The sequence below is a fragment of the Penicillium hispanicum genome (genome assembly GCF_028827665.1).
Source record: "Penicillium hispanicum strain IBT 35686 chromosome Unknown utg000006l_segment0_segment0, whole genome shotgun sequence".
NCBI lineage: Eukaryota > Fungi > Ascomycota > Eurotiomycetes > Eurotiales > Aspergillaceae > Penicillium > Penicillium hispanicum.
The window spans coordinates 2684843-2701836 of NW_026623198.1; the positions used below are offsets into that span (position 1 = coordinate 2684843).

General features: G+C 48.5%; 5 protein-coding genes across 5 annotated transcripts; 2 read left to right on the forward strand and 3 right to left on the reverse strand.

Moving 5' to 3' along the window:
• Positions 1–2152: 2152 nt before the first annotated feature.
• On the reverse strand, positions 2153–4110 carry N7459_007337 (dolichyl-P-Man:Man(6)GlcNAc(2)-PP-dolichol alpha-1,2-mannosyltransferase; the record flags this gene model as incomplete). Its single annotated transcript, XM_056946505.1, has 4 exons — positions 2153–2410; positions 2470–3264; positions 3323–3995; positions 4058–4110. The coding sequence occupies 4 exons, from the start codon at positions 4108–4110 to the stop codon at positions 2153–2155; spliced, it is 1779 nt and encodes a 592-aa protein (XP_056798504.1).
• A 178-nt stretch (positions 4111–4288) lies between these two features.
• On the forward strand, positions 4289–6235 carry N7459_007338 (RNA-binding snoRNP assembly protein NAF1; the record flags this gene model as incomplete). Its single annotated transcript, XM_056946506.1, has 1 exon — positions 4289–6235. One exon carries the CDS (start codon positions 4289–4291, stop codon positions 6233–6235), a length of 1947 nt encoding a protein of 648 aa, XP_056798505.1.
• A 298-nt stretch (positions 6236–6533) lies between these two features.
• N7459_007339 (U4/U6-U5 snRNP complex subunit PRP3) lies at positions 6534–8306 on the reverse strand (the record flags this gene model as incomplete). Its single annotated transcript, XM_056946507.1, has 1 exon — positions 6534–8306. The coding sequence occupies one exon, from the start codon at positions 8304–8306 to the stop codon at positions 6534–6536; it is 1773 nt and encodes a 590-aa protein (XP_056798506.1).
• Positions 8307–8585: 279 nt separating this feature from the next.
• Positions 8586–13815, forward strand: N7459_007340 (DNA-directed RNA polymerase I core subunit RPA190; the record flags this gene model as incomplete). The annotated part of the gene is made up of 4 exons (XM_056946508.1): positions 8586–8770; positions 8840–9334; positions 9394–12157; positions 12223–13815. The coding sequence occupies 4 exons, from the start codon at positions 8586–8588 to the stop codon at positions 13813–13815; spliced, it is 5037 nt and encodes a 1678-aa protein (XP_056798507.1).
• Positions 13816–14333: 518 nt separating this feature from the next.
• Positions 14334–16878, reverse strand: N7459_007341 (TFIIH/NER complex ATP-dependent 5'-3' DNA helicase subunit RAD3; the record flags this gene model as incomplete). Its single annotated transcript, XM_056946509.1, has 3 exons — positions 14334–16130; positions 16192–16308; positions 16360–16878. Coding segments are annotated over 3 exons (2433 nt in total), but the record flags the coding sequence as incomplete, so codon positions are not given.
• Between the last annotated feature and the right edge of the window lie 116 nt (positions 16879–16994).

The following is a 16994-nucleotide window of genomic DNA, read 5'->3' on the forward strand; positions in this document are numbered from 1 at the left end:
AAGGAGGGGGGTAATATTATAACCCCGGCCCTTACAGGGACTATATATATAGTCTCTATAGTCCTATATACTATATACACCTATGGTCTATATAGGCCGCTGTACTGTATAGGGATTTACACCCCTATACACACATAGATAGCACGCCAGCGATTAGTTTACACTCAGAATCAAGTCATTGGTTTCTTCACTCTAATCCTTTTATCATCTCATCAGACTGCCTCGCAGAGCCAGTCCTAACATATAAAACTACTAAAAGATACTCTAAACTATAATAGTTTAGTTACCCTCTAAAGCACCTATATTGCTTTAACTAACACAGTTAAGTACCTTAGACTCACTTTTAACTATACTCTATCTATTAAACCTTAAATAAAAGATATTAAAGATTACACTATAGCTATTATTACTATCCTTTAATCTATTATAGATATAACCTAGGGCGTCTCTATACTTTATATATAATAGATATAGACTACTATACTACTGCCCTAGATCTCCTATAGGTATTTAGTATAGTATATATAAGATATATATTAGAAAAAGAGTATAAAAGCTAAGATTAATATTATACTTTAATCAGCTTAGTTCTAGGCCCTATACTAGATAACTAATATATTCTATACTACCTCCTATATTATCTTTAAGATATATTTTTACACCCTTTCTATTTTAATCACTGTTTAGAGATTTACTAATTAAGCTTATATCTAGCTATATATCTCCCTTTTATAAGTAGCTTTTACCTCTTATCTAGCACTAATCTGCTATACTACTAAAGAGAGAGTATATATAATATTTATACTTAAGATCCCCTTTAAGATATTTATTAAAGGAATCCTAAAGAGAAGAGTTAATCTAGAAAAGGTTAAAACTATCTAATCTTTCTTAGTCCTATCTTAATAAGAACTAATCCTAATAACTATTAATTAGACTATTAAAGCTATACTTAAATAATACTCTAATCTATCTTTAGCTAACTAAACTATAATCTATATTTATATAAATAGCAATAAGACTAAAACTAATATTATAGCCTTAGCTATTATTATCTTTAGTATAAAGGTCACTAAATAAGAGCTTTTATCAGTAACTATCTATATAGTAGAGCTATATAGGATATAGCTCGCCCTTTAGTCCCTATTAATATAAGATACTTTCTATAGCTAAAGCTAGATAATAATTATTTATATTAATAACTAGACTATAATTAAAACTTATAATAATCTAGGAACTAGCTTAAGCTAGTTTATTCTTAATAATATTATTATAAAGTATATCTACTTTACTATTAATAGATAGAGTATCTATATCTACCTTTATTATAGTATATAACACTACCCTTTAGAAGGCAGTAATAAAGGAATAGGCCTCCTAATAGATATCCTCACTATATAGGGCTTTACTTTACTTAATACTCCCTAAGCTAGATAAAGTAGTTTTCTACCTATATATATACCTTATACACTTTTAAAGTAGTATCCTTATCTAGATATAGACTAATAAAATTAGCCTATTAGTATACCTTACTATAATTAAGCGCTAATAGGATAAAGCCTATAAAAAGAACCCCTACTTAAACCCCTCCTACTGCCTATACAGACGCACAGTAATAAATATAGTATATATCTTAGTCTATTGCCTAGACTTCTATAACCTCTATACCTATATCTTAGGGGTACACAGCAGTAATAGGCTTAGGCACCTACTTATAGATCCTGAGCTTACGACGAAAGCGATCCAATTTATAATAAGAATAAAGCTCCTCGGCCAATTTAGGGGCATATAGGATATACGCCAGTAGAGTATACTAGCGGAGAGCGAGCCTACGGGCCTGTAATGATACTGGAGAAAACTAAAGTAAGAGAAGGACTACGGAGTGGAAGTTTCGGGTGGAATACATATATATATATATATTCGCTTACGTGGCGAGGAAACCCCCTCGCCCGATAGTTTCTGCCGGCAAATCGGGCTACCGCCTGACAGATCCGTGAATGACTAAGAAGAAGAAGAAGAAGGATTCTGGCTTCGGGTTTGGCCTTGGTATATGAAGAGCGCTTGTTATCGCATCGCAAAGTATGTAGGATGAGCGCAAATGGATATAACCTTGAGATCTTGTTTGGCTGGGGGCTGCCCCAGGATTGCATATCAATTATACACTGCTGGTGCCAGCCCGGCGCTGCAGAAGGCAGTACCGGCCCCATTTCCGTTGGAATCGACCGGGGATGAAAGGCAGGTTGGGAACCCAGATCAACCGTCCTAGTAGTCCCGTCTGAGCGCTATCTAGGAAGTTCTCGCAGGACCGTGTCTCCCACTGAGAGTCGTCGAGCACGTAATGAGGTTCCAGCTCGGTTGCATCACGATTCGGGAAGTGGGAGTCCACCAGGAAAGCGCATTGAGACAAATTAGTCTAATTTGTGACATTAGTATAGCAATGTAACAAGGAGAAGGGACATCGACGGCACTCACATATTTGCTTGGATCTTCCACATTCAGATCATTCATGCCGGATGGAACCTTTGAGGCGCCTTCCAGACGATCCGAGTAGCTTTTTGCGGCCGGGAATTCGCCTGGAAGCAGACCGCGGAACTCGCTTTGGATGAACTTGGCTTGCATGCCATGTGGAAGAAAGTATGATGACGGAAAGCGATACCACTCCTTGCCGAAGCAAACAGAGGACCCCGTCTCTGTCACATTCACTTGCTGCAACGGCTCGAAGACTTTCAGGGGAGCATTGTATGCCGTAATCACCCCTAGAATTCGCAGCATACCGGCATTGACAGATACCATGACGATTGACAGAGCCACCATAAGCTTCAGCTTTGCCGGTAGACGACCGATCACCTCCTTCGGGTTGTTCGACCCGATGAAGGTTAGAATCAAGTGTAACGTGAGAGCCGCAGCCAGGGCCAGGAATGGGTATGCCGGGTACATGAATCGCTCCTCCTTGTGAGGTTGAGCCGTGAAGATCCCAAACCACATATAGAACGGCGAAACTAGTGTAATGGAGCGCAGAAGCGTCTGAACAGAGGTGGCCTGAGAGCGGAACAAGCCTTGAAGAAGTAGCAATGGTGCAGACAGCATCGCAAAAACAAACCAGACGTTGAAGTTAAGGAGTAGATTGCGAATGTAAAACATCCATGGCTCGGTACCGAAAATTTCGGGCCCTCGGCCCTCGCCGCCAAAGATATTGTAAGCGACGATATTCCAGGGCACGAGAGCAATCTTACGGAAGAAAGCATAGTCAACTGCCACCTCGAGCGCCTGCAAATTGTATGAGTAATGATACTGCCATTGTACACTGCTTTGATCCAGCACTTACCACGATAGCAGAACATCTGAATGCGCCGTCGAGAATAGCGTAGAAGACAGACCCGATGGACCGAGAAAGGAAGCCGATGACAACCTCCTCGACGAGAAGAGGTACGATGAGAGCACCGGCGAAAGGCCACCCAACAACTGCACCTAGACCGAACCACATAATGCCCTGCGCTGTCTTTGGCCCGCCCCTCAAATCCAAGAAGGCTGCCAACCCAAGCATGGATGTATACATGGTAAATGTGGACGGCAGGAAGGCAGTCGACGCATGGAACATGCCCGGACTGAAGAGGACGATTATCAAGAACAAGAGGCCGATGCGAGGGTTGAGGGACCGGCAGATCGAGGAATATAGCCTGGTCTGACAGGAAGCACAGAAAGCGGCAAGGAAAAGCCGAATCGCATAGAATTCAGCTGTCTTAGAGTGGACAACCAATGATCCCGCTTTCCCTACGGCGGCGTGAAGCGACACGTAGAGCCAGCTCCTGATGGAGTAAACCGGCGAGTATTCCCATGTTTGGAGACCATATCCATGATCGAGATAGTGACTGGGTTCCCAGAAGTTGAAGACTTCGTCGCAGTCCTGAATTGGGGCGAACAACGCTGCAAGACCGTTGGAGATGAGACACAAGTACAGTGTGACATTCAGCGGGAGATAGAACGGCGGGGGTGGTGGACTAAAGGGATGTCATGTTAGCTGAAAATACTTCCTCAATGATACTTGCAAGTTGCAGCACACCGTGCTTTTGTGCGAGGAGCGTGGGCAAGCCCCGAGGCATTTCCTCCTGCCATCTTGCGTGTTCGATGTTGAAGGCTACGCCTGCGCTAATGCGATAACCCGATAAGGAGCTTGTCCGGCGACCGCCACGGCACCTGACGCAGATCCGCAAAAAAAGTTCCCGCAACTTTTTTTTCGCCTCTGATCGCAGTACACCTGGTTTATTACCTTCGTTTTGCATTCCGCTGTACTATGAGCGACCAGCAGATTCCGCCAGTCGAGGTGGCTGGTGCCAGCGACGGCCCTCCCTCAAAAAGACCCTGCACAATCGATACGCCACCCATCGCGAACACTCCGGACAATGGCAGTGATTTCTACAACACTCCCTTGGCTGCGGGGACACCGGTGATAGCGAACACGACCTCAAACCCAGGGACAGGTGTCTCTGTAATCGAACCCTCGCCCTTGTCCAAACCCACACCAGTGATACCAGGACTGGGCCTTGTAAACGCCCCGCATGATCAAATTGCAAGCATGGAGACCACCGAAGGCTCCGCACTAGCAACCGCCAAACCAGAACCGGAAGCCACACCAATCGAGCAGGCAGCAGAAAACTCCGATCAAGTGAATCAAAATAGCGCTCTGTCGGACCAAGGCTCTAGCGAGACTGGGGCCAAACAGGAAAGCACCGATGCGGCCCAGGGCTCACATGAAGCCGCTGCCGCCTCTAGTGACACGATGGAGGTTGACCAGAAGCCTGATCAAAGAACACCCGAAATCACAGTTGGAGCCCCGGCAGAGCAAGTGAACGACCAGACCCAGGAAGAGGAGGAAGAACACCCAGAGTGGGAGGTTGACTCCTCCCCATACGAATCATCCTCAGACAGCTCGACATCCTCGGATTCAGACGACAGTGATGAGGAGGACTACCAGATACTAAGCCCTGAAGAACAAGCCCGGATACTGATGCTTACCGAAGCCGGCTCCGACGATGAAGGGGAAGGAGCCGGCAGCAAGGGTCAATCAGGGCAAATTCGTTCCACCAACGAGATTGTGGAGGAGGTCCTGCCAATCCCGGATGTCAAAATCACGCCTGAGATGAATATTGTATATCTGGGCAAGGTCCAGACAGCCATCGACAATGCTATTCTCATCGAAGCCAATACCTCTGGTGAATATCAGGTCCTTGAGTCGGGCTCCCTGCTTTGCTCCGCGGACCGTCAGGTCTTGGGTGTTGTGTCCGAGACTCTTGGCAGAGTCGAGCATCCATTGTATACCGTCATGTACTCGACTGCCGCAGAAGCCCAAGAAAGAGGCATGGTCAAAGACTTGGCTGTCTACTATGTGGAGGCCTACTCCACATTTGTGTTTACACAACCACTCAAGGGAATGAAAGGAAGTGATGCATCCAACTTCCACGACGAGGAGGTTGCTGAGGATGAGATCGAATTTTCCGATGATGAAGCGGAGGCTCAATACAAGAAGAAGTCTAAGAAACGACAAGAGGGTGGCAAGTCAAAGCGAGGACTTCCTGGCCCGTCGAAGCTGAGCTACACTGAACTTAACTACGATGATCAAGCCGGCGAAGATGGATACACACCTCTTGCACGCCCAAAGAACCTGCATGAGATTATGGGTGTCCGTGAGGCCCCGGTCGAAGGTAGCGATCGTGGATCAGGATTTCGTGGTGGTAGAGGCCGAGGCCGAGGCTCTGATCGTGGCCGCGGCCGTGGGAGAGGTGGCAATGGACGAGGAGGATCCTGGGAGCGCGACCAAGGTCGTCACCATCAAGAGAGCAACTCGCAGTACAGTTCGCCCGCGCCAGCTCAGTCTCAACCTGGCGGGTATGGCCAGCCGATCTACCAGCAGCAACAGCCTACCTTTGGCATGCCCAACCCTTATCCTGCTTACCAGCAGTATGCGCCACAGCAACTGCAGTTCGGTCAAGGCTCAGCACCAACCCAATTCCCCTTCCAGTTCCCATTCCAACAACCCTTCGGCCAACCGAATGCTTTGCAATCCATCCCGCCAGGTGCACACGTCAATCCTCTTTTCTTGGCTGCATTGCAGCAGCAGCAACAGCAGCAGCAGTATCAGCAGCCTCAGCAGCAAAATCCAGCTATGAACTTTGACCAGGTCAAAGCCCAGCTGGATCTTCTACGGAACCTCAGCAACGGCAACCAGCCACCACCTTCTTAATCTTTCTTGTTGTCCTTTTGAACCGCATTGAAATGATCTTGATATCGGGCCATTTTGCATCAGGGGTGGAGTTACTGTGATTCGAGTCTTGGCTTACTCAAAAGTTTGATGATAGTCCTACCATGGCGTTTTCAAGTTTGTTTTGTATGAAATAGATAAGAGTACATATTTGCTGCGGAAAGAGTTATGATTCACACATGATTCACACATTGGCAAGGAAGAAGAACAGGGTAAGTGTCTTTTGTCTCCAATCATGGTAGACTTAAAGTAAAGGTATTCCGACACAAAGAAATGTGCTTTACATAGATTGAAACTCAGCTGGCTTAGCACTCTTTGCCAGAGTCCAAAAATTTTCCATCTTAGAGCGAGCCAAAGTATCTTTGGCGGCAGAGTCAGACTCACAGACTCGAGCACCAAGCCATCTCTTAAATGAGCGAGTCTTGGCTTGACCCTCCCACAAAAGAGTGCATGAATTCTGACTGAAATCACGTAGCTCGCCTTTCTCATCCTCTGTAGACAACCAAATCGGCTGTCCCTCATTCTTGCCTTCTTCTGAGCTGCCTGGGCCAGGGTTCTCGGTCCAGTCAATACGGTTCAACATCAGTTTTCGGTAAGCGTTGACCGAATGTTTCCCACCCTCCACAATCACCACATTGAACTTCGGATGCATAACGCAAATTCCTGTCAGGGCATTCTGTTCAGCGTTCTTGCTGATCTTGAAACGGTTCCGCCCGCTTGCCAGGCTGTCGATTCGGTAGACGGATATGAAGATGCCCAAAGCAGCATCCTTCTCCTGCTGACTGGCCAACTTATCCCGACGTTGATCCTTGGTCAACTTGCGCTCCTCATTCATGGCTTCATGTTTCTCACGGCGGTCCGCAATCTCCCGTGTTACACGGGCTTCCACAGCCGTCGGGTCCTTGACAGCTTGTTCTCCAAGAACCCGCATGAGATTGGATTTCTTGACCTTTGGAGGTGGTGCCGGTTCGAGACCCAGTCGGATCTTGGCTTGTTGTTCTTTGAGGTCTGCCATACGTCGCTGTCGACGAATTTTGGCTTGTTCCTTCGGTGTAAGATACATTGGCTTTTGAGCAGGGGCGTGCTTATCCTGTGGTGGTTCGAGAAGAACAGGATGCTGAATGTAGCGGGTGATGATAGTGTCAGCGGTGTCAAGTTTGAGATTTGCAGGCTCATCAATGGCAGAATAGTCGCCACCGTTGATCAAACCCTCGTCCCACCACTCCACAGAGGGCGGAGCGGGCACGAGAAATGACTTCTCCACATCCATATCTTCGTCAATACCAGCTTGCCGCGCCCTCTCAGCGATTCGCCTTTTCATGGCTTCCAACTGCGCCTGCCGGCGCAGAGCCGCGGCCTGTTGGATGTATTTGCCCTTTTGATTGAAAATAAGTTGTCGCGAATGACGGGGCTTGGCCACAGTTGTTTTGGGACCCAGACTAGGATCGAAATATGGGTTACTCTTGATCTCTTCAATAGACGGGCCGGACAGATCGAGTCGCGCTTTATTCTGAAACGCATTGGGTTCATTGCGACGTTTCGCGGCTTTGAACTGCTGGCGATTTTTACCACCACGGAAGTCTGGGGTGGCATCGGACAGGAGTGCCGGATGAAGACCGACATCCAGACCGCCGCGAGCTTTGGACATGCCTTCATCGTCGAATGCTGGGGGTTGGTACGATGGTGCGGGTGCGTTATTTCGTTCTTGAGATGCTGCATTTGCTCTTCCCGTAGCTGCTGCTACCCTGGCCTTCATTTGCTCTATTCTAGACATAGCGGGACTGGGAACTGGCGGAGCCGGGCTGGGATTTGACTGAACCGGAGGTGTCGTCGTCGTTGTCGCGCCACCGTAGTTGGCTTGTAGGCGGGCGCGCACAGCTTCGGCCTTGGCCCTTGCCTCTGCCATCACCTTTTCGATGTCGACCTTCCCGGAGGAAGCGGACCCTTGAGCCGGTAATGGTGATCCATTGTTCGAGCGCGTTCTTTTCTGAGAGTTGTTGTCATCATCCTCGGGATGAGACCGCTTTAGCACGTTGCCGGACACATCCGCCATCGCAAAGTGGGTGAGATATCTCGAACCTCGGGCAACAGAGAATGGGTGGCACCGGAGAAGTATGCTTCTGGTCAGCGTTGGATGTGGAGTGAGCAAGAGCTGGACCGCAGTGATTATTATCGCGGTTGGTCAAAACTGAGTGGGCGGTAGAGAGGGGCAGAAAAAAAAGTTGTTCGAAAGTTTCGCTCGTCCGCATCGCAAGCAACTTGGAGATCTCTTCCGAGGCCCTCGACTTCGCACCGCCAGCGTTTTCTGTCGCTCTCGGAGCTGCAGGACACAATGGCGACCTTCTCCCGTCCGGTTGCTTCGAGCATTGCTGGGGTTGACTTTACCGTCTACTCCGACGAAGAGATTAGAAAGCTGTCGGTGAAAAGAATTCAGAATACTCCGACTTTGGATTCTTTCAACAATCCAGTCCCTGGTGGTCTTTATGACCCTGCAATGGGTGCATGGGGTGACCATGTGTAAGTATTCTGCTTATATCCTCGTTGTTTAGAGATTTTTTCTAACTCAGACAATTTTGGTGGTATCAGTTGTACTACATGTCGCTTGAACTCTTGGTCGTGCACCGGTCACGCCGGCCACATCGAGCTTCCTGTTCCCGTCTACAATGTAACCTTTTTTGATCACATTTATCGCCTTCTCCGGGCGCAGTGTGTATACTGCCACCGTCTTCAAATGTCTCGCACACAAGTGAATCTCTACACCTGCAAATTACGTCTTTTGCAGTATGGCCTTGTCGATGAAGTCGCTGCTCTTGAGGCGATCGGGTCTAGCAAGGGTGCCAAGTCAAAGCCTGGCAAGGATAATGGTGATGACTCGGGCGAAGAAGAAGATGATGACGAGACCGTCATGGATAAGCGCACTGCGTATGTCAGCCGACGCATCAAGGAAGCCAAGAAAGAAGGCAAACTGGACGGTCTGATGGCTGGCGCAAAGAATCCCATTGCCGCAGAGCACAGACGAGATTTGGTAAAAAATTTCCTCAAGGACATCAACGGCAACCGCAAATGCGCCAACTGCAATGGGTGGGTTGTCAAGCACTCCTGAATGTTCCTGGAGCTCATGAACTAACAAATTCTTATAGAATCACTCCTTCCTATAGAAAGGATCGCTACAACAAAATATTTCGCAAGCCACTACCCGAGAAGTCCAAGCTGGCCATGTTGCACGGCGGGTTCCAGGCACCGAATACCCTGGTTCTTCTCGATGAGGAAAAGAAGCAGAAGTCCAAGCAGAATGGCACTCATGTCAACGGAGCCTCTGATACTGCGAGTGTCGTGTCTGAGGTACATGGTGCCGAGGAAGAGATTCGTCGGGGAGCTGCTGTCACAAAGCAGACAAGTTCATCAGGGGAGACTCAAGAATTTCTGACGTCCTCGGAAGTCTACAGTGCGATGCGACTTCTGTTCCAGAAGGATGGCGAGGTCTTGCAACTTGTGTACAACTCTCGACCTGTTCCGAAGGGAGTCAAGGTTGTCACTGCCGACATGTTTTTCATCAAGAGCCTCTTAGTACCACCAAACAAATACCGCCCGGCCGCCGCACAGGGCCCTGGCGAGATCATGGAAGCGCAACAAAACACACCATTTAACTCCGTTCTGAAATCATGCGACAACATCAACCAGATCAGCAAGGAAATTCAAAACGAAGATGAAAAGACATTGGCTCGTGTGCGGACCTACAGCGATCTTCTCCAGGCAATTGTTCAACTCCAGGACCAAGTCAATGGTCTTATTGACAAGGAGCGAACTGCCGTTACAGGCTCAGCCGTGGCATCCCTGCCCAATGGTATTAAGCAGCTCCTGGAAAAGAAGGAAGGCCTGTTTCGAAAGAACATGATGGGAAAGCGTGTCAATTTCGCTGCCCGTAGTGTCATTTCGCCCGATCCGAACATTGAAACTAATGAGATTGGTGTGCCCTTGGTGTTCGCAAAGAAGCTGACTTTCCCGGAGCCTGTGACAAATCACAACTTCTGGGAGTTGAAGGAAGCTGTGATCAACGGCCCTGACAAGTATCCTGGTGCGGCGGCAATCGAGAATGAGAACGGCCAAGTTATCAACTTGAAATTCAAGAGCCTGGATGAGCGCACGGCTCTTGCAAACCAGTTGCTAGCACCTTCAAACTGGCGCATGAAGGGCTCTCGGAACAAGAAGGTCTACCGTCATCTTACTACCGGTGATTACGTCTTGATGAACCGTCAGCCTACTCTTCACAAACCATCCATCATGGGTCACAAAGCTCGTGTGCTCCCCAACGAGCGGACCATTCGCATGCACTACGCCAACTGTAATACTTACAATGCGGATTTCGATGGTGACGAGATGAACATGCATTTCCCTCAGAATGAGCTTGCCCAAGCGGAAGCTAGAATGCTGGCCGATGCTGATCACCAGTATTTGGTTGCTACATCGGGCAAACCTTTGCGTGGTTTGATTCAAGATCACATCTCTATGGGAACCTGGTTCACGTGCCGTGATAGCTTCTTCGACGAGGAAGATTATCATCAGCTTCTGTATAGCTGTTTGAGACCTGAGAATTCACATATTGTCGGTGATCGCATTCAGCTAGTTGAGCCTGCTTTCATTAAGCCCAAGTACTTGTGGACTGGTAAGCAAGTCATCACGACCATTCTCAAGAATATCATGCCCCCGGAGCGTGCTGGTCTCACTCTCACGGGCAAGTCATCTACCCCTGGTGATCGATGGGGCAAGGACAATGAAGAAGGAACCGTGATCTTCAAGCATGGAGAGTTTTTGTGCGGTATTCTTGACAAGAAGCAGCTTGGTCCGACTGCTGGAGGTCTCATTGACGCTGTTCACGAGATTTATGGACACACTATTGCTGGAAAGCTGATCAGTATTCTCGGTCGACTTCTCACCCGGTTCTTGAATATGCGCGCCTTTACTTGCGGTATTGATGATCTTCGTCTGACCAAGGAGGGTGACCGTATTCGCAAGGAGAAATTGAGCACTGCCGCTTCTATGGGTCGCGAGGTTGCCCTGAAGTATGTGACGCTCGACCAGACCACTGTGCCTGATCAGGACTCCGAGTTGAACCGTCGCCTGGAAGATGTGCTTCGTGATGATGACAAGCAAAGTGGCTTGGATAGTGTGTCAAACGCTCGATCTGCGAAATTATCCTCGGAGATCACCAGTGCCTGTCTCCCGGCAGGTCTTGCTAAGCCGTTCCCCTGGAACCAGATGCAGTCGATGACAATCTCTGGAGCCAAGGGTTCGGGTGTTAACGCCAATCTAATTTCCTGCAACCTTGGTCAACAAGTTCTAGAGGGTCGTCGTGTGCCTGTTATGATCAGTGGTAAGACGCTGCCATCGTTCCGAGCCTTTGAAACGCACCCTATGGCTGGCGGCTATGTCTGTGGTCGTTTCTTGACTGGAATTAAACCCCAAGAATACTACTTCCACGCCATGGCTGGTCGTGAAGGTCTCATCGATACCGCTGTCAAGACTTCTCGGTCTGGTTACTTGCAGCGTTGTCTTATCAAGGGCATGGAGGGTCTGAGAGCTGAATACGACTCTTCCGTCCGTGAAGCGTCTGATGGATCTATCGTCCAGTTCTTGTACGGAGAGGATGGTCTCGATATCACCAAGCAGGTTCATTTGAATGACTTCGCCTTCCTCGCTGAGAACCATGTCTCAATCTCGAAACAAGTCCAGTCTGAAGATTTCCACAGACTGGCAAAGGAGGAGGTGACGGATTGGCACAAGGATGCGATGAAGAAGGTTCGCAAGACCGGAAAGACTGATGCCATGGATCCTGTGCTGTCTCGCTACCATCCTGGAGGTAACTTGGGTAGTACTTCCGAGACATTTGCACAGGCCCTCAAGAAGGTACGAGCAAATATCCCAGTGGTGTTAATGGTTTTTGGATTTGTACTAACAAGATTTATCTACAGTATGAGGATGACAACCCGGATAAACTTTTCAAGGACAAGAAAAAGGATATCAAGGGTATCGTTACCAAGAAGACTTTCGACGCTTTGATGAACATGAAGTATCTGAAGTCTATCATCGATCCTGGCGAGGCTGTCGGCATCATGGCCGGCCAGTCTGTTGGGGAACCATCTACGCAGATGACACTGAATACTTTCCATTTGGCTGGTCACTCCGCAAAGAACGTGACACTGGGTATTCCCCGTCTTCGTGAAATTGTCATGACAGCAAGTGCTTCAATCATGACCCCTACGATGACTCTGCTTCTGAATGAGGAGATTTCCAAGGAAGAGTCAGAGCAATTTGCTAAGGGCATTAGCAAACTCAGCATCGGCGAGGTCGTTGACAAAATTCAAGTGAGGGAGCGCATTGGCTCCGGTCGCGGTTACGCGAAGGCCAAGATCTACGATATCGAGATCACATTCTTCCCCGCCGACGAATACACCAAGGAGTATGCCATCCAGATCAAGGATGTGCAGAATGCACTGCAGGCCAAATTTATTCCTCGCTTGCTCAAGCTGACCAAGAACGAGCTGAGGAAACGTAACGAGGACAAGACGGGAAAGAAGTCGTCCACTGCCCAACCTGAGATTGGCGTCTCAGTTGGCAGAATTGCTGAGGGTCCGAGCGGTCCTGACCGTGAAGCTGAACCAGCTGACGATGACAACGAAGATGACGAGGATGATGCCAAGCGTGCTCATGGAGCTCAAAACAGAAGCAACCAGGTTTCATACGAGGGACCTGATGACGACGAGCAAGACATCATCAGACGGCAGGATACTCCCGATGAAGGTGATGACGATGAGAACCAGGCCGTAATGACCACCCGTGATGTCGACATGGGCGACGCCTCCGACGAATCCGACGATGAGAGCGATGAGGATAGCAAGACCCGCGAAGATGATATTATCAGCAAGTTTGAGGAGATCACCAGGTTCAAGTTCGATCCGAAGAAGGGCACATCGTGCTCCATCCAGCTTCAATATGACATCGAGACGCCCAAGCTCTTGCTTCTACCTCTGGTTGAAGCTGCTGCTCATGGTGCTGTCATTCAGTCTATCCCCAAGATCGGCAACTGTGTCTTCGTCGAAGCAGATGAGCTCAAGGGCGAACCCGCCAATGTCATCACGGATGGTGTCAACCTTCTCGCCATGCGTGACTATCAGGACATCATCAAGCCCCACTCAATCTACACGAACTCTATTCACGACATGCTCCACCTCTATGGTGTCGAAGCCGCACGGGCTACAATCGTGCGTGAAATGGACGCCGTTTTCAAGGGTCACAGTATCTCCGTCGACAACCGTCACCTGAACCTGATCGGTGATGTGATGACTCAATCTGGTGGATTCAAGGCTTTCAGTCGCAATGGCTTGGTTAAGGATGCAACATCTGCCTTTGCCAGAATGTCTTTTGAGACCACCGTTGGTGCGTTGAAGGACGCCGTGCTCGAGAGAGATACCGAGAACCTTAAGGGCCCCAGTAGCAGAATTGTTGTCGGCCGTGCCGGTACTGTCGGAACCGGAGCCTTCGACGTTCTTGCTCCTGTAGCATAGTCGCCTTGTTGCCGGAGTTTCTTCGCATTCTAGTTTTCTACTGTGTTTATCACCTGTATATCTCTTTCTCTACCATCTTGTACCTTGTGCCGTTGTTTTGTCTTTGTTGTGCGATCTTGACGTGTCGATGATCTGGAGTTTTCTGTTCAGCGGAAACACAAAAGTGCCTGTCCCTGTTCATATAAGCATATCTTCTAGTTAAATAGATGTCTTCAGCCTAAATTCTTGGGGGTTTCTTGTGTGCCCTCTCTCATCTTAGTGGACAGCTGAAGTGGAGGAGGGACTGGCTGGTGTCATTGCACCGAGCTACCATAGAAATATTGTTGATACGATAATTTGATTCTTTCTCCATATTGGATGTTCGATAGTCAAGAGCCAAATTTCAATTTGCCCAGACACCTTCCATGCTATATTGATTCTGCCTTGCCCAGCTCAGAAACGCCCCGGGATCCATGCCGAATCCATGACAGCGCCAAATATGTATGTACCTTCAAAAGAATAACAGTAGAAAGAAGATTTCACTGTGCATCTAGCATCATCAAGTCTTGATCGATATCGTCATCGTACTCATCATCGACAACTTCGACTGTGGACGTAACGATTCCATCCATTTTATGACCGTTTGTGAACTCCTCCCTCTTCATTCGCTCTTCTTCTGCCTTCTGCTTTGCTTTGTGACGCTCGATGTCAGCCAAACTCCACGTAGAGATACCCTCCTGGTCTTTGGTTTTGAACGGCTGCGCCATGGTACGCAAGAAGCTCTTCGCATTTGAGACGGCCATATCGGTGCTGAGATTCGTCTCGCTATCTAGCATTGCTTGGTTGATCCACTTCGGAAGTTGAGGCCGCTTCCGTTCGAATCGGCGGTCTGCCAGCACCATGACACCGTAATCATCCTTGCCACGAAGGACACGACCTAAACATTGCGCAGCATGTCGCATCGCGTCGAAAGAGAGGAAGTCATTTTCTCGGATACGATAGTTCTCGCGCAGGAATTCGAGACGCGCCTTCAGAATGCGAGATTCGGTGTACTGGAAGGGAACACCAATGCAGAGCACAGCACGTCCATAATGGTGATCAAAATCGATACCTTCGGATACCTTTCCTCGGGCAACACAAAACAAGATGGCACCGCGTCCATTGCAGCAGGCTGTTCGGTAGGTTTCCAAGGCGAGAGAGGACTCTTGTGCATCAGGCGTTTCGACAAGGATCAATTTATAATTCCAGATCTGATCCAAGATACCCATGCCCTGCCACATACTGATTATGGATTCCATGTAGAGGTATGAGGGAAAGAACACAACGATACCATCAGGCGTGATGCGTGCAAATTCTGTGACAAGGGTTCCATAGTTACGGACCACACCAGGGTCATTGCGGATGCCGAAAGACGACGAAACCTGTGCTTGATCGGAGCCTCGAGTGACAATCATAGGCAAGAAAGACCTCCGCGCTAGGGTCATACTGTACGATTCTTGCATGACAGCATTGAAACCTAGCATTTTTGGGTACATTTCCAATGGCGACAGAGTCCCGGAAGTGATGATCACAGAGCCGAAACGGTCAAAGACTGGCTTGATCGCAATTGCGGCATCTAAGCACGTAAAATGTAGAATGGGATTCGGCACAGTCGCTGCTTCAGACTCAAAAGGTTCGAGGATCAGAACAAAGCCCTTGTCGTAGGTTGCAACAAGAGTTGCAAAAGTAGCCACTTCTTGGAGTGGTTGATAATCTTCGATATTTACTAACTCAAGGGTCCGCACAAGTGATGTTAGGCGCTCAGCGCAGAATCGAAGAGGTTTCCGTTCAATATAGGTGAGGTCTTTCAAATGTATGAGGAAAGACGGTGGTGTTTCCGAGATCGTATGAGTCACCTTCATCCGAGTTTTGAGGTATTCAATGAATCTCTTTAGGAAGCTGATAAAGTGTTCAGCTCGGCGGATGTTGCCAGGGACTGCTTCCTTCAGCAGGTCATCCGGCAAGACTGGATTCGAGATGAATTGATCTTCCTCTCGGGCCTGTTCCGCCTGCTGCAATCCCTCCACTAGTTTTGAATATTCATTTTGAAGCTTTTCAGCATCCGAGCTTTTCATTTCTTCAATTTTTCGTTCCAGGTTGGTTGCGCCTCTAGTAGCTTTGCGGAGGGAATCTTCGCTTAGGTCGATACTGAGCGACTCAATGCACACGTTGTCAATATTGTGCGCTTCGTCAAAGACCACAATACAGTCTTTCGAAAGTTCTCGTGATACTCGCTCGGCGATTTTTGGATCAAGGAGGTAGTGATAGGAATAGATGATGATGTTGCACCAAGGCATCTAGTTAAACCATTAGCACCCAAACGAAGAACAGCATATCACTTGAATGGGTAAAAGATACCATGCGGCGCGCAGAAAAGTAAGGACACTGTTTATGCTGTTCACCGTACCGTATTAGACCGTCGAGTGTGAACACCCCCGGGGGAACGAGATTATGCGGCTCCAGAAGGTCGAGGTTCTAGAGCTTGTCAGAATCATCCAATACATTGCAGGGATAATGGGCACAAACCTCATGATAGACGCAGAGATCGACATCCTCACCGCGCTCCTTCTTTTCTTTAACAAAGCCCGCTGTCAAACTCCTGCATCTCGCGTCGACGACAGTCCCACTCTTTTCGCGTTTCACTGAGGGGTGAAGACACAGGTTCTTTCGACTAGTCAAGCCTAGTGCGCGGAATTCTTCTTCAAACCCAAGTTCCTGCGAGCGGTATTTCATCAACGCCTTGAGCTCAGCCAACGCTTTCTCGATCTCGGACATAGTTCGCGAGCAGTAAATGAGCTTTCTATGCTCCGGATAGTGTTGCTGGTAGGCAACAATCAAGGACAATAGCGAAACTGTCTTGCCTGTGCCTGAAGGCATCTCGAGGACGCAGTGTCCCCCAGCGTCGAGGGTCTTCTTGAGGTCGCACATGTAGGCATATTGCTCGGGATAGATTCGCGGATACGGGAACAGCACCGGAAGATCACTGTTTGGGAAGAAAAAGGTCAGCGAGTGAGTCAGTTGAAATATGCGCAAGGAGTAAAATGTACTCAATGAAGAACTTCATCGTGGCTGATGTCCCCGACGACCCGAGCTAAGCTGGGGAGAGAAGAAAGGCAGATGAGCTCGCGCGGACTTGGATCTTTTCCCCTTTGGGACAGCAA